Source organism: Copadichromis virginalis, linkage group LG3 (assembly GCF_057382275.1).
Source record: "Copadichromis virginalis isolate Kocher_CV1m ecotype Utaka linkage group LG3, C_Virginalis_male_GT1.1, whole genome shotgun sequence".
Taxonomy (NCBI): domain Eukaryota; kingdom Metazoa; phylum Chordata; class Actinopteri; order Cichliformes; family Cichlidae; genus Copadichromis; species Copadichromis virginalis.
In genome coordinates this window covers 1,506,171-1,531,023 of record NC_140620.1, presented here as the reverse complement: position 1 = coordinate 1,531,023, position 24,853 = coordinate 1,506,171, and the positions used below count along the sequence as shown (strand labels likewise).

The 24,853-nt window shown below is 42.0% G+C and overlaps 1 protein-coding gene, 1 long non-coding RNA gene and 2 pseudogenes across 4 annotated transcripts; 2 read left to right on the top strand and 2 right to left on the bottom strand.

Moving 5' to 3' along the window:
* Positions 1-684: 684 nt before the first annotated feature.
* Positions 685-5,321, top strand: LOC146712236 (uncharacterized). The gene is made up of 5 exons (XM_085451958.1): positions 685-721; positions 1,952-2,296; positions 2,387-2,512; positions 4,016-4,333; positions 4,990-5,321. The coding sequence occupies exons 1-5, from the start codon at positions 685-687 to the stop codon at positions 5,319-5,321; spliced, it is 1,158 nt and encodes a 385-aa protein (XP_085308084.1).
* A 1,811-nt stretch (positions 5,322-7,132) lies between these two features.
* Positions 7,133-7,569, top strand: LOC146712235 (uncharacterized). The gene is made up of 2 exons (XR_014919015.1): positions 7,133-7,218; positions 7,534-7,569. It is a non-coding gene; the product is annotated as an uncharacterized LOC146712235 (long non-coding RNA).
* Positions 7,570-9,962: 2,393 nt separating this feature from the next.
* LOC146712234 (uncharacterized) lies at positions 9,963-12,070 on the bottom strand (annotated as a pseudogene). Its single transcript, XR_014919004.1, has 7 exons — positions 12,011-12,070; positions 11,150-11,210; positions 11,002-11,052; positions 10,869-10,913; positions 10,720-10,784; positions 10,541-10,643; positions 9,963-10,426 (listed from the first exon to the last, which is right to left on the bottom strand). The product of XR_014919004.1 is annotated as an uncharacterized LOC146712234 (transcript).
* A 23-nt stretch (positions 12,071-12,093) lies between these two features.
* Positions 12,094-13,100, bottom strand: LOC146712233 (uncharacterized; annotated as a pseudogene). Its single transcript, XR_014915889.1, has 5 exons — positions 12,931-13,100; positions 12,718-12,837; positions 12,595-12,642; positions 12,432-12,515; positions 12,094-12,323 (listed from the first exon to the last, which is right to left on the bottom strand). The product of XR_014915889.1 is annotated as an uncharacterized LOC146712233 (transcript).
* Between the last annotated feature and the right edge of the window lie 11,753 nt (positions 13,101-24,853).

The window sequence follows — 24,853 nt, the reverse complement described above, 5'->3', positions numbered from 1 at the left end:
TTAGAGGGAACGTTGGTCATCAGGTGTATTCCAGTCAGCTGTTTCCTCGTGTGTTTCTACTTCCCCTGATCACCTCCTTGTGTGCATTTAGTCTCTGTGTTTCTTTCTTTTCTTTTGATCAGCTGTAAAACTGCCTGTTTCAGTTTAAGCATTGTTTTAAATAAATTGCAGGCTCAAAAACTGTTTCCTCCCATTTCTTCTTGTTGCATGTTGAAGCTCTACTTGGAACCTTGTTAAGATCCAACCATGCAAAACAGGATTTTTTGACATTTTTCAAGCAGTCTTAAACTTTTGATCGGGACTCTCAGATAATTTTATCTTTCAGAGCCTCTGAACAGCTTTACTGCACATTTTCCCTCTTTTCTCTTTCTCTTTCTCACTCTAGCTTGTTCTTTCTTCTTGATAATCTGCCCCTCCCAGCCTGTCAGCTCAAACACTGTTACACAATACATATTATTTATTCACATACAAGATAAATAAACTGACGAAGCATTCAGATCATAATTCTCCTTCTAAAGCTGCTGAACAGGACAGAAAAACAACAATAATAATAAATCTCAAACTAAAAATCAATCATTTTTAACCCTTGCATGAAAATGAAAGTGAAAGTAAGCTGGTGTTTGTGCAGCAGCCTCTGGGAGTGTCTGCAGTGCTGCTGCGTGTGTCTGACTGAGGATCAGATTTATGAAGATGCCACTGATGCTGATGCTCCTCTTACTCGGTAAGAAAGCTGCTCTGATACTCTGCATGCATGTGCGCACACACACACACACACACACACACACACACACACACACAGGTTATTATATATGCAGTGCACTGATGTCTGCTCTCTGTGTCCTGCTGAATGAAGCCCTCCCTGCTCGGGTGATGCAGGGTGGATCCCACCATGTGGCTCAAATAACTGAGAACTATGAAGCTCAGTGAGGTTTTAGTTCATCATGAATAAAGCACTGACACACATTCACTCAGATCTCAGTGTTTTATTCATTTTGAAGCAGCTCATGAAGAACAGGTTGATGACTCATGAAACACAACATCACAGCAGTTTGTTTAGAAGCTGTTTATATTTGAAGGTTGAAGTAAGTGTCTTCAGTTTTTTACTTCAGTATCTTAACATTTCAATGGTAACTTTGTTAATATAACATTAGGTCATATTGAACTTATTGTGAACAAACTGCATCTCTGCTGTTCACCTGTTTCATGTCACAGTGGCATCTTTTACATATTTGTCAGCTTCCTTCAGATTATTCTTATTCATTTTGCATTAATTGTTGTAAATATACAAACGAAACCTTACTGATTGTTTTTCATCAGAACCCAACACAAAGCTAAATTCTGCTGCATCATCTCCACACTGAAAGGAAATTCACTGTGTGTGTGTGTGTGTGTGTGTGTGTGTGTGTGTGTGTGTGTGTGTGTGTGTGTGTGTGTGTGTGTGTGAGATTATATCGTATGACATAATCACAGACACGCATACAGTGTAACTGTTTTGGTTGTGCTGCATGAAAGACGAGTGTGTATTGGGGAGGTTGAGTTACTCAGGAGAAATCTCCCCGTACATCAACTGTCACTGTACCCCCTTAATAAACCATGTGCTTAAGACTGCGTGAAAGTTAAAATATCTATGTTCAGTGCACATAGATAGATAGTCTATATAGTTATATAGGTATACATGTCACACACAAATCCACCACAAAATGTTCCAGCATCAGAGCTGTGTCCATCAGAGGGACGGCTCAGAGTCAGACAGGCTGACATGTTTGCACATGAGGACGTCTGCTTCTACTCAGTCACTCACTTTCCTGGTTGTTGACTCAGTCGGCTCCTCTTTACCTGTTTAGTTCATCTGTGAACCATCAGGAAACTCTTTGGAACTTTACCTGATGTCCTGTGTCTCTCAGCTGTTACAAAATCACAGCACTCACCTGCTTTATATTTTTATCCTCAGGTTCCCAGCATGCCTCAGGGGTGGAGGTGTATGAGGGGGTGGAGTCTGTCCTGCTGCCTTGTCAGGTACAAGCTGATGTTACCATTGAGTCCACAGCAGCAGTGTGGGACCGTGAGGAGCTCAAGGACCCAACGGTCCACGTGCGTCTGCCGAGTGGTGACGATTTTAAAGATCAGAATATTCGTTACTTCAGTCGAACATCACTGAGAGCCGAGGCTCTGCAGACTGGAGACCTCAGCCTCACTCTGAGGAAGCCCACAGTCTCTGACAGTGGAACCTACACCTGCACATACCGCAAGTATGGACAAGATCAGCACAAGACCTATGTAGACCTGAAGGTCACAGGTCAGTGCTGTCAGGTCAGATGCATGCTAATGGGAAGTTCTAAAAATCTGTTGGTTGATGTTCAGGTTGTTTGTTTTGTGTCGATCACAGAACTTCCTCCTCGTTCTGCAGTCTGGTTCAAAGTCCTCTCAGGTGTCCTGGTTCCTGTGGTTCTTCTGGCTGTTATGTTTGCTGCATGGCTGTCTTGTAGATACAAAACGTTAAAGAACAAAGAAGGTGAGTGTTTTATTGGACCATCTGATGAAATATCAGAACCTTGAAGGTAATCAGCAAAGTTTGATTTGGTGATTTGACAGCACCATAGCTGACGTCTCTGTCCTGAATGAGTTGTTAGTGATCTTTACATCACTGATGGTTACCACGAACTGTTAGATCCCAGTTATCCTGTACAAGACGTCTGGACCGACTCTTTGTTTGAAGGGCCAAAGTTTCTGGTATTATCATTATAGTGTGATATTATTCTGTTACCATATGTTACCTTATATATGTAATCAAAGTAGTTGAATTATGATAACAGCTGTAGGACAGATATTATCCTTTAGTTTAGATGGTGTGATCAGTATGTAGTTTTAGTTTGCATTATACTTCTGACTTAAAAGAGTGTGAAAATCATTAGATCTATTGGATTGACCTGTATTACTCGACACTGTTGAATGTGTTACACTGTTTCTTGACATTTCATACTGCTGAGTCATGAAGAGAATGTTGTGTGCAGAGGACCTTGTGCCGATAATAGAAGAGACAGACCCCCACCTTACAGAGAGCAGAGAAACAAGGAGCCGAGGTCATAACTTAGTAAGAGAGAAAGAATGTGAATGTTTAGGCTTTTACGACTAGGTGGGGGCCGCTAGAGGCTATAAGAAGCTGAGCAACCCGTCACCATTTTGAGACTTGCTGTGACCCTCTGCAGGCATGTCTCCCCATCATGATGGTTCTAATGCTCATAAGTGTTGAATTGTATGGAAATAAATGATTGTTGATTGAGCATTTATACACCGAGTATTGTCCTTCCTTCAGCCCAAAGATTCAAAGGATTGGGAGATTTCAACAATAGGCTAACAGAAAGTAACTAAAGCTGGTAGTGAGGAGACGCGCTGAGCTCTAAGTGCCTGCAGGAGTGTCCATCCTGCTATCCACTGATGATGCAACTGACTGATAACATAACAGTTAGGTGCAATCAATAACCACACCTGTTAGTTTCAGCTCTCCTCTGATGATCCTTCTCTTGGTCAGATGGATTAGTCTTATAATAGTTAAAGAAAAAAGGCCCCATGGATAGAAAAAGCTGTGACAACCATTGAAGAAGCTCATCTCCAGGCTGGAAGCAGGACTTCAGAAAACACAGAGTAACATCAGGACAGCAGGTCCATGTGTTACCCTGTCCATGGTTTACTGTAAGTGCAGTCAGATGTGTGATGAGTGTTACAGAAACACTGCGTCCACCTCTCCCTCGAGCTTTTACACTCTTCACAGCTTTGACTGGAGTGAAACCATGAGACGCTGAAAGCTTTGACTCTGTGGTATCTGGCAGACACGTTCAGTTCAGCTCTGCTGCTGATTGGACACCAAACACAGCACAGTCTCTTCATGGAGCAAAGGAACACGTTTCAGACTGGAACCAGTCCAACATGTTTTACTGCAAACATTTCACTTCATCCTGTCAAAGGAAGTGTGCTGCTGATGCTGTGCAGCTCATGTTGTGCTTGGTTGTTCTTTCAGTTCGTGAGGTGGAGGTGGGTTCAGGTGTGACGTCTGCCAAGCTGCCCTGCAAAGCCACAGTTCACCTGTCTCAGGTAAATAAAGTCGTGTGGAAGGACAGAGATGGCAGGATAGTCCACGTGTATCAGGAAGACTCTGAAAAACAGCACAGACGTTACAGGAGCCGAACAGAAATGATCGAAGACCCGCTGAAGACTGGAGACCTCAGTCTGACCCTGACATACCCCACACACACAGACAGGGACACCTACACCTGCACCGCCTACAGCAGGGAGGGAAAAGTCCTGATGGAGAAAAAAGTGGAGCTGAAAGTCGAAGGTCAGTATGCAGATGATCCTTATTCACAGATTGTGTTTGATAAGTCAGTGGTTTGTAATGACTGAAGTAATTTGTGGGAGAGAAACTGGTAAATGTCAGCAGTTAAAGCATCAACCAGGCTCAAAGATAAGTTTGTGGGAAACTGTAAATCTGATTCATTTTTGTAGTGGTTCAGATATTGTGAGGACGTTCATGAGATGAGATGAGTGTAAGAGAATCAGACATAAGACTTCAGAGCTCTGACTCTATCAGCCCGGCTATAGTGTTGCAAAAACAAACCCTGAGCTCGTTCCCAATGTCCTAAAATGAGACGAGTGATGGAAACCTTTACAACAGCAGCAGGTGTGTGAGCCGGAAACATCCTGGTCTCAGTGTTGCATACAGATTTCCCTAAATGCTTCTTCCAAAGCTGGATAGATGCTGTCTCTCCTCATCAGAATCTCAGAGACCCACATGAGTCTACACACCGCTCAGACAGCCAATGGTTTAAGGATGATGCTGGGCTATGAACAGGCTGTAGACGCTTTATGTTGATTCAGCTTTTATGAATCAACATAAAAACTGGGGGATTAAGTAAAAACATAAAGTCCACGACTGGTGTGTCATCAATAACAAGTAAAATGTTAACATGCTCACGTTGTTTGTTGTCCTCTCAGAGTGTCAGGTGGAGGAGGAGGAGGGGGCGGAGTCCATCTGTCTTCCCTTTCAAACCACAGAAAACCTGCCTGACGACAGTGAAGTGGTGTGGAAATGTTATGAACCAGAATACATGAAGGTCCACGTGTATGAGAACGGCTCTGACCGGCCCGACAAACAGGACGACCATTACAAAGGTCGCACTGAGATGAATGAAGATGCTCTGAAGTCTGGAGACCTCAGTCTGACCCTGAGACACCTCAAAGTGGGAGATGCTGGGAGATACGGATGTGAGGTCAACAGCAAGGAGGCCTGGAGATACAAGAGGGTGTGGCTCACAGTCAAAGGTTAGTTAGTTCATTCATGTTTGTGTGTGTGTGTGTGTGAGGTGTGACTCTTCTGTTTCCTCTGCAGGGAAAAATCAGGCCAAGAAATAAGCAGAGGCCATCAGGATCAGCTCCACTGATCCGTCTGCTCTGATCACTGATCAATCAGTTTGATGTGTTTATTTGATTATTGATCAGTGAAGGACATCAGTGAACAGATGGTGCTGAAGATGCTGTCAGCTGATACTGAAGCCTGTTGAGTCCTGTGTGTTCTCAGTATGATCACACAGCTAATGTATAAACTCCTACAAACCTGTGTTCTTGGAAAGTGCACTGTTGGCTGTTTCTGTAAGTCTGACCAAATATAAGGTGTGTCAGTGTCATGTGCATGTGGAGTAACCGTTAACAACACTGTGTGTATCTGTGGATGTTTGTGGCTCGGCTGCAGGGGAGGGGAGGGGCACGGGAAGCTGAGATCCATCACTGACCACACCTTTTTAGGAGCAGTGGGTGGAGCTTGCTGGACACAGCTGTGTGCAAGGGCGTAGATTTCGTTTTGGCATTGGTGGGGACGAATGATTCATTTTTTTTTTCCTTTTTGTCTTTGCTTCTTGATAAAAAGGAGAAATGTACTTGCCTACATATGCTATTCTACATGCTTTTAAACCATTTAAAATTACAATTGATAGTTTTATATGTGAGTTATATAATGCTAAATTACAATTAAACAAATGACTAAGTAGTTTAGACTTTAGTTTACTTCAGTCATATTCAATATAAATCAGGTATCATACAAAAATAAAAATAACTTCAAATTCAGCAGGGCTGGACTGGCACAAAATATGGGCATTTTGACTAGTGACCGGCCCACCATGGTATTATAGGAAAAGTCAAAAATCCTTTAAAGCCTTTATAATTAAACTTAAACCTACACCACCTTCCCTATTCTGGTATTCTAAACAGTAGCACACAGAAACAGTTCAGAACTTCCCTTCAACTCATTCCTGTCACCTGAAAGGTAAACCTGTTTCTCCATCACCTCCTGTTCAGCTCTGATGATCCAGTAAGGACATCTCCTGGTTTCATCTGCATGTTTCCCTCTCACCACATATACAAACCGACAAAATGACCAGCAGGTTTACAGCTGTGGCTCCAGCAAATATCAGCTGATACTAGAAACTAATATTAAATAAATTCTAACAACAGCTGATCAAGCTTAAACGTGCTGCTGTTGTTTAGCGCGACATCCGCTGGTTTCCTCTTTCTGGCGCAAAGTGGGCGATAAACAAGAGAGAAAAGCCGATCAGCTGATCATTGATCAGTTTCATGATTGAATTAGCAACTGTCTAGCTGAAGTAGTACAGCACAAATCCCGTTCCTTTTCACCTTAACTTTAAAGTTTGACCTCCTCGGCTGTAATTGGTCCAGCCCAGAGTCGATCATGACCAACTGGCCAATCCACCACCACTCATTTATACCGTTAAAAAAAGAAAAGGAAGAAAACCCCATCGACCAATAAAAACGAAAAATCACGAGCAGCCCACTGGGCAAATGCCCGGTATGCCCGATGGCCAGTCCAGCCCTGAAATACAGTCATGACAATAAACGAATATGAGTTCAAAGACTTAACAACATTACTTCAGTTGCATTACACCAACATAAAAAAACAGCTTTTACCAGTTGCGTCAGATATCTAAAGCAAAGCCGTTCCTTCCTTTAAAGGACCTTGAAAAGTTTATCCACGCATTTATTACATCCAGTGTGCTGCCCCTTTAAGGCAGGCATGATCATTTGGGTGTGTGTTTTTTGTACCAGCAGACTTGCCGTAGTACCTCACCAGTGAAAAGCAGTCCTATAGCCAAACTGTTGTCTGTTCCACTTTTTGTTCACTTTTTCTTGCTGAGCCTGAGAGAGCACATGCCTGTAAGTAGTTGCTATCTGTTTTGTAAGCTTTCCCGCGATAGTTTTGTGTAGCAGTTTAGAGGTTTGTGTGGAAAACTTTCTTTTGTGAGGTAAAACGGCCGCGATGCTAACACGTTAGCCCGTCTATGGGATTTCCCATGTAATGTTAGCATTAAGCTAATCGCTAAATGCGTGGGCCTAATAACCAGTGAAAGGGTTTGGATAAGTTTGTGTTTATGTGTTATATACATTGTAGTGCATGGCTTAATGTTTGATGTTGTAAAGAAAATGCAATTACAGCAGAAATGTAATATTTTATTTTTGTTTCTGTACCAGTTTTACAGTGCTTCAACAGTAAACATCTAAAACGTATCCGCTGACTCCTGGATGTTTATTGTGGACCTGTTAGCTATCTGCCAAGCTAGAAACCAGCTTCACACCCTAGTGAGGGCAGAATATCCAGATTGGACGACTGTAACTCCCTCTACTCGGGCCTCCAACACTCTTCTCTTTGCCGGCTCCAGTTAATTCAAAATGCAGCTGCGCGTCTTTTAACCAAGAGCACCTGGCTGCACCCACTGTGGAGCTCCACAGTAACCGGAAACACGTAACTTCAGTTAAATCGACTTTGACAGCGAAAACTAAATTGCGTTTTTGTTACTATTGATGCTGCTGAGAAATAAAAATGGTTTTAAGTGGGGGGTTTTTAACACTCTGGGTTTGTTCAAAAAAATTCACCATCCCCTAAATTGTTCGTGGCCAAAAGTGTACAGTGGTCCCTCGCTATAACGCGGCGCACCTTCCGCGACACTTGCTGTTTCGCTGATTTATTTATTTGTTTTACAGTACATCGTGTTGTGCGTTCTGATTGCTGTAGACCATTGTCAATCAATCTAGTCCAGTGTCTCCTGTACAGGAGCGGTCCCTAATAGGCCCACGGACGGGTCCCGGTCCGTGAGTCCTTTGGTACCGTTCTGCGATAGTTGATCCTCCGATGTGAAATGTATGGTTGTAGTTGTGTGTCTTATTTTGAAAGAACTATTTACGCGTTACCATAGCGACCAGAGAGCATTAAGAAGCAGAGAGGAGGATGTCACTGTCATTGTTGTTGGCACACAGCTCAAGTCACGTTTATTATTATATTTACAAAATACCACAGTTTCTTTTTTTAATTCTTTTGTTGTATTTATCCGCGACACCTTAAAGGTTGTTCCCTGAAAATATTGTCTGACATTAAAGTGGTCTGTGGTGCAAAAAGGTTCGGGACTCCTGCTGTACAGTACAGAATGCGTTTAGCTTGTCGAATTTACATATATCTTCGCTAGCAGTGTAACTCTGAAGTGCTGTACTGTATGTTTGTAAGTTTTCTCCCAAACAAACACAACAATGCCGACGAAACGTTTTGCACCCTCAAATGCACCTTTAGGTTTCATTCCATAATACTGGAGTCATGTTTCTACGAAGGTTTGAACTCTAAGAGTGTTTAAACAAAAGAGAAAAGTGTGAAAATGTTCATGTCTGTCTGAGAAAAGTGTATAAAGCATGTAGTGAGGGGTTTTACAGTCTTAACATCTGTAATAATTGTAAAAAATAAAGTTGGCTACTTCATGGATTTCACCTACCGCGGGTTATTTTTAGAACGTAACACCAGCGATAAACGAGGGACTGCTGTATTATTAATAGTAGAGTCTGGGACATCTAATTGATTAACATCAACATTGATTATTATGCACTATTATTTTTGTTCAAGGAGAGCAAAAAATATAAAACTCTCTCAGCTTGTTTGTTGCCAAAAATGGCCACTTTTTGTGTATGTTCACAAAATGCTATAAAATGTAGATTTCTTAAAACATTTTTCTACTTTTACCGACGTGACTCTTTAAAATAGCACCAGTCCTTTTCATCAAAATCAAAATTGTATCTAAATTTTTTACTCTTTATAGCCAGTTAGGTTATATATTACCATTAACTTTTCAGATAAAACGGTGATAAAGTCCTAATGTTTTCATGAAACTTCCTTTTTTTCCCCATCTGAGCATCGGGGAAAAGGCTGTCTTGCAATTGTTGAGGTCACTAGTGTGTGCCCCATTTCTTCCAGGATCACTCTCTTTATAGGTTTTAGTGGACTCCTAGTACTGCGACGTGGTTTCATGGTACAAAGGGATTGTATTCCAAGATCTGGGAGACTGTAGAAATGAGCAGTGATGCCCTTCCTACCATCTTTCCAGAAAAGTGATCTGGAAGCTGTTAGGCTGACTTACAGCAGCAGCACTTTCTGCACCTGCATAAACTCCAGGAAACATTTACTAACGGTGTTTGTTGCTGTATGTGCAGCTTTGAATTTTTTAATAATATATATTTTGTTAATATTTCGGCTATGGTGTCTTGTTATGAAATGTACAAGAGTAAAAGTGTTTTTAGCATGTGCTTCAAAGCTAAGTTTGACTGGGAAACTCAAAGCTCAATAGTCTGTATCAACAGAGATTCACTGCAGCCTGTGTAATATTTATTCTACTCTATCTTGCAAATACATATTTGTGTGGCAATGTCATGCACAACACACAACTATTAGATCCTTAAGATCAAACCCGTGTCATTGTTTTGGTCCACTCCAGTGCAGTAGTCAAAAAAAAGAATAAGTGAAGTGTCCACAGATGGCCAGGATAGAGCCCAGAGTGTTAATGTTTAAAATGTATAAAAATATTATTGATTACAATTCTTTACTGTTAATATCAACAATAAGCTTTTTATTTTTAAATTACAAGTTTAAAAAAAATGCTGTTACATTTACATTTAATGCTGTTTCACTGTAATCCTTTATTATAAGTATGGACACAGAATCAAGTGAACAACATTTTGAAATAAGTTTAATTGGAATTTTGTACTATGCAAAAAACAAAACAAAAAACAACAACGACATATTAAACAAACAAACACAGCCAGTGCCTTCATTTGTCCATTACATGTCAAACATAGCACTGACCCTTAGCCCCTGCTCATCAGCACATGCTTTCAAAAAGAGCTCCATGTCCTTTGCAAACTGAAAAACAAAGAGGAACAAGTCCCTTGCTCCAGTGTCTTCTTCCTCTGACATGTCTCTTAAGACCCTCTGCTGGTCCTCTTGATTTAAGGACAGATATTTTGGCATTGTTACGTGTCCACGGAAAAGTGCCTTATTTTGGACAGCCCACTGCACAGCAGGACGCAGATCTTCAACAACTGCTGGCTCCTGTGTCAGGCAAACGGGGATGAAAACATAGTTATTTCTCTGTTGCACAACAGTTTTTTAACAGTTATTCAAATGTCACTAACCATGTAATTACTGTTTAAAGTGATTACTGACCTGACCGACTTCCTGGAACTTTTTCAGTCTGACAATGGGCACGTGTTGTCCTTCAAGCACAGCTTTGGCTTCCTCTCTCCAGTGTGCAAATAGCTTGCCAGAGCTTAACAGAAATTGTTGATATTGTTAAGGTGTGTAAACTTTGACACAACATAAAACAGAAGTCAAAATATAAATACCTCCTGAGATCAAAGTTCTCCATCAACAGCAAGCACCACCATTTACACAAGTAGGGCATGTCTGACTGTAAAATATTAATATGAAACATATTTAACAACTTTCAAAAGATTCAAGACTCCATTGCTGTGAAAGTAAATAGAATACTTACTACAGTATAGTCAAATCAAGCATCCAGTGCCACGTACAGAGCAGACTATTTGGAAGAAAAAATAAAAATGTCCTTTTTTTAGAAGCTTAAATTAGCTTCTGTATGAATCTCAAGAAGAGAAGAGAAAAATTACCATCAGCATGAAGATCCCACAGTCAACTCCATAGTCTTGGCTTGGAAAACCCTGTATTACATTGAAAATAAAGGCTCGTTAATAAAATCCCTTAAAAGAAGACTAGTGTAATTCATATCATTCACCATACACTTAAACTAGCACATACCTTCAAGTCAAAGCTCTTTTTTTCTGACCACTGCCCGGGAATGATCTTCACTGCAAGATTCCTTTTTTTAAAGACAGTTACATTCACAAGTTAACAGATGTCATGATGATGGGTGTGAAATGTTTATTGCTAATAGCACCAACTGTAACTACAGGCCTTAGGAACACGACCTCAACAAAACAGCATAACAAAATGAAAAAGTACAGTCACATGCTCACAGTTGGTCAAAATAAAGCATTTACAGCTTTAAGTTAAGGTTGGCATATTTTATAAACTCATTTTTAATGGTCTTTTATGTTAAACTAGAACATTTGAAGACCCTATTTATGTCTGAAAGTCATCTAAAGACAGCATCACTGACTTGATCATAATGTGAAGATGAGAATAAAATGTTGAAGCATCATGCTGATATATCCATCCATCCATCCATTTGCTTCCGCTTCTCCTTTTCAGGGTCGCTGGAGCCTATCCCAGCTGTCATAGGGCGACAGACTGGACAGGTCGCCAGTCTGTCGCAGGGCCAACACACAGGGACAGACAACCATTCACACTCACATTCACTCGCACATTCACTCCTAGTGGCAATTTGGATTATCCAATTAACCTATCCCCACAAGCTGCATGTCTTTGGACGGTGGGAGGAAGCCGGAGTACCCGGAGAGAACCCACGCAAACACGGGGAGAACATGCAAACTCCACACAGAAACTTGCTGATATAGTTTATAAAAAAAGCATGTGAGTGTACTGTATGTGTGAACACTCAAGATCAGCAGAACATGATCTGGGATGCACTTAACCTGGAACACTGAACAGGTTCCTGAAAACTCCGGAACAAACCAAAAATGCTTATAAAAATGTGACCTCAAAAGTGAAACATATTGTTGGCCACCAAATCCTGCCTTGGTGTATAATGGGTCAAGAAAGAGGATTTCTCTTTGAGGTGGCTTCAGTACCTAAAAGACAGTTAGCCATGACTTCAAACCTGAAAACAATGTCATTGCAAGTGATCACAATCAAAGACTTTTGAAACTGCGTCATAAAAGCTTGACTACATCTCAGACACATAGCAAAATTCTAACAGTTTGTATGTGTAAAAAACAAGACTTACACACAACTGGAAATGACCAGGTGTCCAGAGAGGGAGAACTATGATGTGCATCCTCTGAGCATCAGTCTGAAACAGAATTGTATTTTTAAGTATCCTGTATATGAACTCTCACCAGAGTTATAAAAAAAATAATTTTGATTACTTGCTTGTTTCTTTAAAGGACGGTACACTTACAGGAAAGGACCGCAATGGATCACAGCCATAGGGTGCAAGCCAAGTCCGGGTGACATACAGATTTTCTATGTAAATGCTTATCCCCTAGAATGTAAACAAAAACATTTAAAACAACAACTCTCTAAATTAAAGCTTGACAATCATCATATACAACATACAGTACCTTTGACTGGACAATTTTAGTGATAAGCTCAAAACAGCCATTTCCAATCTGAAACAGAAAAAATCATGAAAAAAATGAATGTACACTTTATTATTTCATATTCATAGAAAAAATAATACTTACAGTCGATTCCATTTGTTTGTTTAAACCCAGTGTCCAAAAATCTGCCCGCATGAGGCATCCAGAAGACGTTTCAACAATCAGCTCATCTTTGGGTCTGCTGATGTCCAGAACATAGTTGAGCTAAAAAAACAGAGAGGTGTCATAGACTGTGGATGACCAAATCAGATAAGCACTAAAAGTTGCACTTTGCAACACCTGAAAACTTTAACATACAAGCTGTTGTTGGCCAGGGTGCGGTACAAAACACCACAATGAACGGCTGGCCAAAATGTTCTCAGGCTTTGTCAGAGCTTCGCACGGTGGTCCACACAGGTCAGGAAAAGTTGCATCTGTTGAGACCTTCTATTGGCTTTCTTGTTGTCAACTCTTTCCTGAGGTCCTATAGGGATTTTAACAGGTTTCAGACAAAACACTACATAGAATGCACATTAAATACATACAAATGCAAGAAAAATAAGCACTATCTATAGAAGGAAATTCATTTGAAACAGCATGTAACAAATTCGTTTATGAGCCATCAACTACAACAAGATAATGAATGCAAGATTATTATTTCACCTATATATGACAATCACTATTCAAAATAAGAAATTTTACCAGTGTCACCAGACATTGAAGGTGCTGGGTTCAACACCGTTTCAGTGATTTCTCTGGGTTTATTGCACACCTGTGGGGCTAGGTACACAAAGAAAAGAATATACACACACAGATAGGAACAAACCTAACATGTAAACAATGGTAGCGTTCTGGTCATGAGACAATGCATGTACTTACCTACAACAGCTTGACCCAGTGCCGACAATGAGATATTGATCTGTGTGTTTCTCTGCCATGGAGCACGATGAAAAAACATTAAAATAAGAAGGAATGTTGTTGTAACGCAAAAAAAGTGGCAACATGATCATTGTACGAAAACTAGACGATTCCTAGAATTATGAAATCACTAACGGCAAATTTATTTAAGAAAGACTCTGTCCCAACCTTTGCGATCAACTTGCAAGACTTCCACGGTATCCATGCGTGTTTACGGCTACTGTGGAGGTCACGTGTTTCCGGTTAGTGTGGAGGTCACGTGTATCCGGTTACTGTGGAGCTCCACAGTGGCTGCAGCCAGACCCTTCTCCTTTTAACAGGTACGAGAATCCATGAACACATAACTCCAATTTTAGCCAAACTACATTGGCTCCCTGTTAAATATCGTATAGATTTTAATATTCTTTTGTTCACTTTTAATATTCTGAATAATTTAGCGCCCAGCTATCTCTCTGAACTACTCCACTTATACTACTCCCAACAGAGCACTTACATCGTCCAATCACAGGCTCCTAGCACAACCTAGGTCTCGAATGAAGTCGAGAGGTTACCGGGCCTTTGCATCCGTGGCACCCAGACTCTGGAATAACCTCCCTGTTTATATTCGTACAGCCGAGTCGATCCAGTCTTTTAAATCACGTCTTAAAACTTATTTTTTTACTTTGGCTTTTGATTCTGTCTAGTTGGCTGTTTTAGCTTGTTGTGTTGTTACCTATTGTTTGTTGTCCTCTTTTATTGTTTTTTTTAACTGTCTCATGCTTTTACTGACTGTGAAGCACTATGGTCAACACTGTTGTTTTAATATGTGCTATATAAATAAATTTTGATTTGAACATCTCTGATACATTAGCACTGAATGACCTGGTGGTTTATGTCCATCTAAGATTACCACAAAGTAAAAGATCTGTCAGCAAAATTATGCAATATTTTAGCCACACTATTGCCCCGATCAGATCAATGAGTTGGGATTTTCTATTCTAAGCATGAGCTACTGTTACAGCAACAGACATTAATACTACTGGTGTCCCACACAACAACTCAATGTCCACTATGTGAAGGAGCCAAACACAGGCCTGCTCTTCTCATTAACTGAGATAAACTGCTGGCATATTGGTTTTCCATCTATACTGTCCAGTCTCTCCTGGTGGACACACAGCAGCATTGTTTCATCTCATTCGAGTTATTGTTGACCTTAGCCATGTTTTTAGTCTTCTGAGAGCACTGAAGCTTCTTTCAGCCTCAACTGAGGATACTGGGATGACTAAAAGCAGCCTGATAATTGTCATGATAATAAATACTAGTTAATCTACAGCACCACATCATCAGTCAGTCACCTGTGAGCTCGCCTCTTCACCTCTGTCTGAGCAACAACATGGCAGAGCTGCCTCTGTCACCTGATCAATAACAGTGAGACACTCCACATACATGCAGTCACACATGTGCTTCAAATACAACAATGAACCACCAGGTCATCATCCAGTTTCACCTGTGACCTTGTGTCACCATTGCTCTCTGAGCGTTGTGTTGGTTCTTCACCTGACAAATAGGACATACATGACAATAAGAATAAAATGTGGAGCTGCTTCAGTGTTTCTGTCACTTTGTGCAGATCTTGACTCGTCAGTAATGTTTGTAGGCTGAGTGCATTTTAAAACAATTTGTGCAAACTGCACTACAAGGTGGAATATTTGCAAAATCGTGACTACCTCATGATATTTTGTCTCAAAAATGAACCCTATGAATATATCAGTGCCATTAGGATGAAATTATTGTGTCACCAACATTTTAATGTTAGACATATAATTCTAACAGCCTCTGTAAACTAATATCCGGGCTGCTCGAGGCTGTTTTCTCTGACAGCTTCAATCAAGATTAGAAATGCTGCTCTGAGACTGAGAGAACTAACAGTGCTGCCTGTTGTGCAGTTTACAAAACACGTTATTCATGGTTACATACAGTTTTAGACTGATGTGGGCCAAAGCCTAGCATAGCCTGTAACGTTACTATGACGGACACATTTTATGAGTGAGCTTGAGTTTGTGACTTACAGGTTTCTTTCAAAAATACTTTCTTATATCCAGGTTCTTTCTCTTTGCTGCCATCCTCCTCTCCTCCTCACAGCGCAGGCTTGCCGCTGCTAAAACTAAACAGAGCTCCCTGAAAGGCTCAGCCAATCACGTTGGCCATATTTGTCACATGACGTAGCACTCCAGTAAAGAATGTAATTTAACTCTTTCTGCACCGCTGGGAGATCGTTTTTTTTCTTTCTATCGGGTTGTTTTTCTTTACTCGAATAGATCAAATTATTGGTGGGGACACGTCCCTTCCGTCCGTGCCAAATCTGCGCCCTTGGCTGTGTGAGTGAAAATGTCTCAGAGCAAAATAAAAATGAGTTTGTCAGGAAACCTGTTCAGTCATCAGGTGTTTGTGTCACAGTGTCTGATGTAACAGCTGCCAAATACAAGACGTCGTTTTCTCTTTGTCCAGCTCAGGGTTAAGTGGGGGAGGCTGTCATAGGGGAAAAGGTGGGGCACCCCCATTACTGCCACCCACAGACTACGTCCACATACACAAAAAGAATCATTCCCAGCTGTGTTTCATATCTGCACTTGTGGAGATTCAAAGGTTCAAATACAGAACTGCAGACTGGTGGCTGCTGTCAAATACAGCTGACACCAACATGATGAGTTCACCTCGTGGCCACTAGAGGCCAGCAAAGTGAACCACAGAGGGACCCAAACACTCGAGCGTCCCACTGAGAGAAGCAGAACTCAGTTTGCTGTGTTTCACAGGTGTTCCTGAACGCATCACTGTGACCCTGAAGAAAAGCTGAAACTCTTTTCCTGAGAGGATTTCTGCAGCTGACGAGCATCAGATAATGAACGAACACAGATCCAAACATGAGTTTGATGTCTTTGAGTCTGTCCTGTCTGTGGATCATGGGACTGAAAGAATGTGATGATCTCAGAAATGAAACAAAATCTCAAGACGACTGAGAAAAAACATCAAATGTTTAAACTGAGAAAATATTAAAAAAGGCTGATTTGAACCTGCTGGCAGCAAAAGGCAAACATGACAACAAACTCCATGTTTTATATGAATAAAAATAAAGAGCTGCAGAAACATCATCTGGCATCGCGTCAGCAACATGACGGGTATAAAAACAGAGGCTCACCAGGCTGCAAACAAACACTGAAAATCTTTAGAGCAATTCCAGATCAGTTCCTCAAACTAAATCACTTCAAATTCATCAGCACATCAGAACATCTGGCATATCTAAGCAGGCATGGGGGGTGGGAGGGGCTTGAGCGCTTCTTTATGGGTCCCACCAGTGGCCTTTTCTTGAGGGTTTTTTCTTTTCATGTGTGTGTGGAGTCCTGTCTGTGCCCCTCAACAATAATATTTAACTATTAATCACAATTTGTTAAATAAAATGAGCTGGCTCGCAGCAGTCACATGACTACCATTAACCAATGATCGCTCTTAACGGCAGAGCGCACTGGTTACGAGGTGGGAACGAGCTCACAAAGAGCCACATGGGTGCTGTAGGACAAACTGGGAGACAGACTGATGCAAAGGAAACCAGTAAGCAGGTGAACAGCGCACACTGTAGCCTGTAACACACAGCAGTGTCAGCTTATTATGGACACGTTCAGCTGTTTTGTGGCAACTGATGAATTGAAACAGACGAGCGTGCTGTGTGTGCAACAGTGCGACAAACATCACCTGTGTGATGCTCGTCAGCTGCCAGCTCCCTGGGTACAGCAGGCAGGGGTCTGTAGGTTTGAGCCCCTTCAAACGTCTCTGCACGGCCCTGCCTCTGAGGAGCAACTGCACAACAGCTCCATCACATCCCAGTGTGCTCTGATAAGCTCCTTTTTTTAACCTTTTATTGTTTTATGTAAAGCACTTTGGTATGCCCAAGGCTTTTAAACGTGCTCTATAAATAAAGATTGTTGTTGTTGTTGTTGTCTGTGCACCGTTTTAGGGAACATCTTTAGTTTCACAGTAAGCTGCAGGGCTCTGTTTCTATAATGTTTTTCTATCATTACTTTATTATGGATCAGGTGTAAAGGTGTCATGTGTGGATACTTAAGTAACAGATCAATACAATAGCAAAGTGTTCTCAGATGGGCAGCACGTGGAGAGAAGATGGAAGGAGGAAGAGAGTCAGACAGTGATTCACAGGCAGAGTTGATTTCTCACAGTTTTGTTGCCTTGTGTTTCCAAGCACTGTCATTTTATTATTATCTCATAACACGTGTTTAATCAGCTCCCATCTCTCCTGTGGACTCTGTAATGTCTCAGACCGACAGCAACATTGTACCCATCAGGTAAAACACCGGCTACGTTTGCTCTGCATCGTCCCCACATGATCACAGTGATGTAACATGATGTGCTTCCATATGAGGTTCTTGATGAATGTGTTGTTGTTCTCCAGCCTGGTTTTTTAACTTTGAGCCCCTTCAAACGTCTCTGCACGGCCCTGCCTCTGAGGAGCAATCTAAGTGTGTGAGGGGAAAGGACAAAAGAAGACTGAAACATCTTTTCTACCATTGAAAAAACAAAGTCAGAATTTCAACTTCCTGATTCTTCTTCTTCCAATTATCTGCTCGTGTTCTCTAAGTAGAGAAGCCCAGACCTCCGTCTTCCCAACACCACTGATATGATCTGCTGACTCTGCTGGAGTTTGCTCTGTGATAAAGACATGAACAGTCTGTGCAAAGTAACCTCAGGCTGTCAGAGCTTCAACACAACGAGGCCGAGCACAAGAAATAAGACAGCGAGAGAGAGAGGGCCTCTCCTGAGTCCTCACATATACACACTATACTATGCTAGCATCACCATGGCAACTGCACAACAGCTCCATCACATCCCAGTGCGCTCTGATAAGCTCCTCCTTCTCCACCCTTCAAGGCCTGTGTACGCTGCTGGGTGGACCTATGATGCAGAGCTGCCCAATCACAGCAGCACACAGCAGACATGTAGCATCAACAGCTCCTCACATCAACATCTGTCAGCTGTCTGTGTTTATGGTAAAGCTGATCCTGACTCTGTTCATGCCCATGATACTGGTCCTGCCTGAGAGCTGCTCATCATCACCAGCACAGACTGAAAGTCCATCACTTCCCTTTATCAGCAACGACTCGCGGTCTAAACTCCTTTTAAGGAAAAAGATGAAGCAGGAAAGGAAACAGTTTCAGGAGCATCATGTAGAGACGTGCAGGATAGAAACACAAGCTGAGAGTCGCAGCACTGTGCAGGACCAAAAGCTGACGCTGCAGGACAAATGGACAAACATTTAAATCCACACACAGAGAAAAATGTTAAACACACTGAGCAGGTGTCAGGACTCCATCAGCTCAGGATGAAGGTGATGGTGTCAGGAGTCTGTGCTGACCACTGTGTTATAGCTGTTTACTCCACACACACTGATGATGACCATCAGCAAGGATACACAGCCGGACCTTTTCCTGGAAGCAGGAAGCCCCTCCCCCACCGAGTTAGTCCGTTTCACCTCCTTTGTTCTACACAGAAGCTTCCTGATGGGCAGCTGGACCTGATGAGTCACATTAACATGTGCAGAGGAGATGAGATCAAACTCAGTCACAGAAACAAGTTTCTGTTTGGTGAAAATGAGGCCAAACTGACTCATTTAGTGCAGACAAAGTAAAACTACAATAACATGGTTACACACATGTGCATTTGTTCACCAGTCACAGCACATTGATGTTGGATCAGCACGCACACCACCAGCAAACCAAAGGAAAGCTGCTGCAGTCAGAGCAACAACCCTGGTCCACAGAGAGCTTCAACACAGCATCAGAGGACCACAGAGAAGGAGACCAGAGCCTTACATACATCAGAGATCAGTGAAGACAACACGCAACAACAGACTTCCTCACAACATGTTGCTCACGCTGAGCCTTCAGTGAACTCAAACACTTTTAAGCATGGTGGTTTAGCACGGGAAGAAGATGAAAGTGTCCATCAGCACCTTCAGCTAATTGATCAGGAAGCATTCTAGCAGCATCGGGGATTCGTCTCTCTGGACAGCTTTGAATCATTTTGTCCATGAGAGAGAATAATGCATGTGAGGATCCCCTCAACATCTCACCTTCTTGCTCCCTTCTTGCATAAAAGGCTTCCTTCCTAGCAATAAAAGACACGGGGCGACTTCCTGTTTGATGCAAACAGCCTTTGTTGCATCTAGGCTGGATTGTTGTAACGCACTTTATTGTGGGGTTACTGATGCATCCATTATGAGTCTGCAGCTTGTGCTGCAGCACGTCTTTAACTGCAACAAGTCTGAGCACATTAGCCCATTTTAATTTCACTCCACTCCCTACCTGTACATGTGAGGCTCGTTTAAAGTCTTTTATTTGTCTTTAATCTCTTAATGGGACTGCACGTGCTGTGAAACAATTCATTCACAAGCTTTAGTGCTACTTCAGGAAGTGCTTCCTGCTGCTCTCCATCAGTCTGGATGACGAGTCTTCAGCCTGAACTCACCTGTGAGCCACAAGAGCCCAAACATGGTTTGTATTTCACCTTCATGCAGTTGTGTTTATAGTGTACATGTTAGTTATTAATGCAGTCTGCACTCCTCTCTCACACAATGTCAGCCTGACTTTGTCTTTAACCAGCTTCATTTCTACTTTACTGTAAATATAAAAGTTCCTGCACTACATCACAGTATGAGACCCTTACCTGTGACTCTGTAACTGAATGTGTTTATTGTAGTCTGAACGAATGTATCGTTCTTTATCATGCTGCTGTTGGATCTGTAGAGTTAACCTGCAGCTTCTGTTAAAGACCTGGATGAGCTCTATTGGTTAAAAGGGCTTTGAGGGCTTTGACAACAACCTCACCACTGAGCTGATGGAGCCTCTCGATGACTCGAAAGGTTAAAAACATTAAAGTCTACAGAGTCTCTGATCTGTTCACTCATCCATCAGTAATCTCCAATTCATTTTTGAGGTGAATGAATGAATGAAAGTGTGGAAACATGAATGCGACTGCCTGATAAACTCAAACTAGTCTCAATACAACAACATGCACTAAATGAAGAAACTAGGGAAGTGTAACAGAAACACAGAGCACACTCATGCTGTGTGAGAGATCACACAGCATGAGTGTGAAGCATGAAATGAACAACAGGAGACAATAAACACACAGCAGGAGAGAATCAGGACAACACAAAGTGCACGAGACCAGAGACTCACAATAACACAGAGACTAACCTCACACAGGTGCCCAAACAGAGACACCTGACTGACTTCATAACAGGGACACCAAAGGACAAAACTCACAGAGGACCAGGAGGACAAAAGAACCAGACGTCACCTACAAGAAGCCCAGAGACACAACACTGAGACGTCATGGTAACAGGAACCAGGAACATTTCACCAAAAACATGAAGAAGTTACAGAAACTCAAACACTGGACCTACGACCCCGACAGAGCCGAGCTGAAGGAGGAACACCATCAGGACGCTACACCCCCAACCGCACTGAAATAACCTGTAATGACAACATCCACAGACCAACCAGGAAAGAGCACACAGAGCAGGACTGATCTCATTGGCTGGACGCTCGCTTCTATTTAAATCTAATGACAGCAGCTGCGTCACACCTGAACACGACACTTCTGCTCTCGTGATCTACAACTGTGACTTTAACGTCAGCGACACCAACATCTGACATTATTGTAACGACATGTTTCATTATGTCATCGTTTACAAGCTGCAGAGCAAACACGCTGAGGAGTCAGAGGTCAAAGGTCAGTGGTTTGATTCTCCTGTGAGCAGAGAGAGGATCTGAAAGTGCAGCAGGAAGTGTTGATCAGGAAGCTTTGGACAGTTTCAGACAGTAAAGGAGACTCTTTAATACGTCCTGATTCACACACAGTTACACAATGATGCCATCAATAACATGACCTGCTGCCATGTGTGGTTGCTGTGGGACACCAGGACCCCCTGACATCCCTGTAACAGACCCTCTGTGTGACGTCTCATCTAACCCATCAGCAAAGACACCAACAGTTCATCCACCCTCCTCTGGTCTCTGTGAGGAGCAGTGAGGGGCTCGTAGCGTCTCTGTGCTTTGACAAGATTTAAAGTCACCAACAGATTTTTGTGCCACTTTGAAACTGCACCACAATCTGAACGTGACAAGAACAATTCAATAGTAAAGCAAAGGGTTTAAGTTCTGTACGAGAGTTTAGATTTAGACGTTTGTCTCACTGGTGGATGCAGGCGATGCGTGCAGAGTGTCAGGCAGCAAAGTTACCTGTTAGTCTGTCCAGTAGGTGGTGCAGAGGGTGGAGGGGATTCATCATGATGATAACAGCTTGTTTAATCATCACAGCCTCAGCAACTCATCAGAGTAACACAGCAGCATACTCACACAGAGAGCACACACCCGATGAGATCAAAGGGAAGCTGGAGGCGTCTCTCAGTCAGTGCATGAAGGCTGCAGCTGCCTCCCTGCTCCTGCTCCTGAGTCCCACCTTCATCCTTTCACTCTCACAGCTCAGGAGGTCGAGCGGGCACCTGTTAAGACCCTGGAGGTTTTCTAGTTTGACTCCTGGCGGCTCCAGGCTGCATGCTAAATATCCTCGGGCGGGACGCGAACACAAAGTTAGATGCATTGGACTGTGGATGTGTGTGCGTTAGACAGAAAGCACTTTGATAGAAAAAGCACAGAAAGAAGTGTTTGTGTGAGGCGAGTTTCATACAGCCAGTAAATATTGAGTAAAGTGAGAGTTCAGGTGGTGTAGAAGAGCACTACATGAGAACCAATCACAGCACAGACTCCAACAGGACAGGAGGCTTTCAGCCAGTTTGGACTGAGCAGCTCTCATTTCTACAAACCTGCCCAAATGTATGATGTGTTCAATGCTGTGATCATGATGTGCTGTTAGAGCCATTAGAGCAGGCTGTAGGTGTCGCAGGTGCAGTGGTTGGTATCATATCTCATTGATGTCATCAGTAGGAGGTAAGTGTACAGTTTCACTGACATGCAGCTGACACCATTTTTCTTTTGCCTGTCCTGACCTGTAACCATCAGAATAATCAGAACAATCTGAAAGCCAAGAAAAACGCCCCCACAGTTATTTCGCAAAGGGATCATTATGGCTTTGCTATGCTAAATGTAATAGATTTGTTTTACTTTTGAGTTATTACACTCAGAACAGACAGGACTGGGACGAGACAAAAGAAAGACAAAGTAAAGATAAGGAGAGAAATATAGAGGAGAAGAGGGACAGAGAGAAAAGACTAAAATCTGTTTGATCCCATCCTGCAGAAAAACAAGCAAAAAGAAACAAAAAGAAACAAAAACAAGCAAAAAGAAACAAAAAGAAACAAAAAGAAGCAAAAAGAAACAAAAAGAAGCAAAAAGAAACAAAAAGAAACAAAAAGAAGCAAAAAGAAACAAAAAGAAGCAAAAAGAAGCAAAAAGAAACAAAAAGAAGCAAAAAGAAACAAAAAGAAACAAAAAGAAACAAAAAGAAACAAAAAGAAGCAAAAAGAAACAAAAAGAAACAAAAAGAAGCAAAAAGAAACAAAAAGAAACAAAAAGAAGCAAAAAGAAACAAAAAGAAGCAAAAAGAAGCAAAAAGAAGCAAAAAGAAACCAGCACACCAAGGAAACAACAACAACTTTATTTATAGAGCACATTTAAAAACCAGCGGTACACCAAAGTGCTTAACATAAGACACAGGGAAGTAACACGAGTCTTATGAGGCCTCAGCAAAGTATCAAATATACTCACAGGTCAATGGCACTAATACACAGGGGTAATATAAAACATAATGAAAGCACAAGGCATTAAAAATATGTATAAGGGAAAATAGAGTAAGTCTAAGGTGCGAGCATGAACGAGCAGGAAAGGCGAGATTAAACAAACAGGTTTTTAACCGTGATTTAAAAGAATCACGATCAGAAGGTTATTCCACAACTCTGGTGCAGCCAGGGCAAACGCCCGGTCACCTCTAGACTTCAGCCGAGATCCAGGCTGCACCAAGAGTAACTGAGTAGATGATCAGGCAGGAACGTACGATTTAAGCAGTTCCTTAGGGTAGCTCGGTGCCGTGTTGTTGGTAAACCACAGCAAACCACAGCAGCAGCATCATGTGCACCAGTAACAGTAACTAATAAACACTGAATCCTACTGAGCAGCACACTGGACTGATAATGCACGATGTGTTTAGTGTCAGCAGCCCAGGACGACACAGTGTGTGTCTGCGTACACCTGTGTGTGTGAGCTTGTGTTCAAAAGGTTTCCATCAAGCCACATGATACACATCAGCTAAAGTGCAGGAATGTGTTGATGACTGAAACAATGCTGTGTTGAACGTCAGAGTTTTCATTTCACACCATATTGTTATACAAGTGTTCTTCTTAACACACAAGTGTTGGTCACAGAGCTCGATGTGCTGGAACTTTTTACATGTGCATGTTTCCCCAACACAATATGATTAGAAAACACTCCAACCATCTATTCTGGGAGATTTCATACAATCAATGAGTTAAACTGCAGGAACGTCTTAAAGACATAAAGACCTGGATGGCCGCTAACTTTCTGCTTCTTAACTCAGATCAAACTGAGGTTATTGTACTCGGCCCTGAAAAGCTTAGAAATATGGTATCTAAGCAGATTCTTACCCTGGATGGCATTACCTTGGCCTCCAGTAACGCTGTGAGGAACCTTGGAGTCATTTTTGACCAGGACATGTCCTTCAATGCACATATTAAACAAATATGTAAGACTGCTTTCTTCCATTTGTGCAAATATCCTCTTAGTTGTTATTAATCTCGGCTCTGCCACCGTTTCTGGAACTGGGGACCATCACACTCCTCTGAGTCTGTCTATAGGTTCACTTTTAGCTCCCACTCTGACTAAACCATCACACTAAACTGGTGCTACTTCCTCCTAAACCAGTCCATGTTTCCTCTGACATCGTCTGTCTTTCCTGTATGTCACTGACAGAACAGGAACTGTTCTTCACCGTGTTCTTCGTTCGCTCCGGTCAGCTGAGCGGCCGTTGCTCTCAGTCCCCAAATCAGGGCTGAAACTGAGGAGACGGAGCGTTCTCCATCGTGGCTCCTCTGGAATAATCTTCCTCTTCACACGAGGCAGTCGACATCAGTGCTGCTTTTAAATCCAGAGAAACACATTTTTATTTGCTTGTTTTTGACTCAGTGGTTAACTGACTTGTATTTACTTACATTTTATTGTTTTTGCTATGTTTGTAATTTTATCCTATTTATTATTCTTATTGTATCTATTATGTTTCTATTGTTCAGCACTTTGGTCAG

What these genes read in the sequence shown, in the direction of transcription:
- LOC146712236 (XM_085451958.1), top strand. Translation starts at nt 685, where the DNA reads ATGAAGATGCCACTGATGCTGATGCTCCTCTTACTCG. An exon ending in GCTGATGCTCCTCTTACTCG is followed by an intron (nt 722 to 1,951) that starts GTAAGAAAGCTG and finishes TTTTATCCTCAG; the next exon opens with GTTCCCAGCATGCCTCAGGG. An exon ending in TGTAGACCTGAAGGTCACAG is followed by an intron (nt 2,297 to 2,386) that starts GTCAGTGCTGTC and finishes TGTCGATCACAG; the next exon opens with AACTTCCTCCTCGTTCTGCA.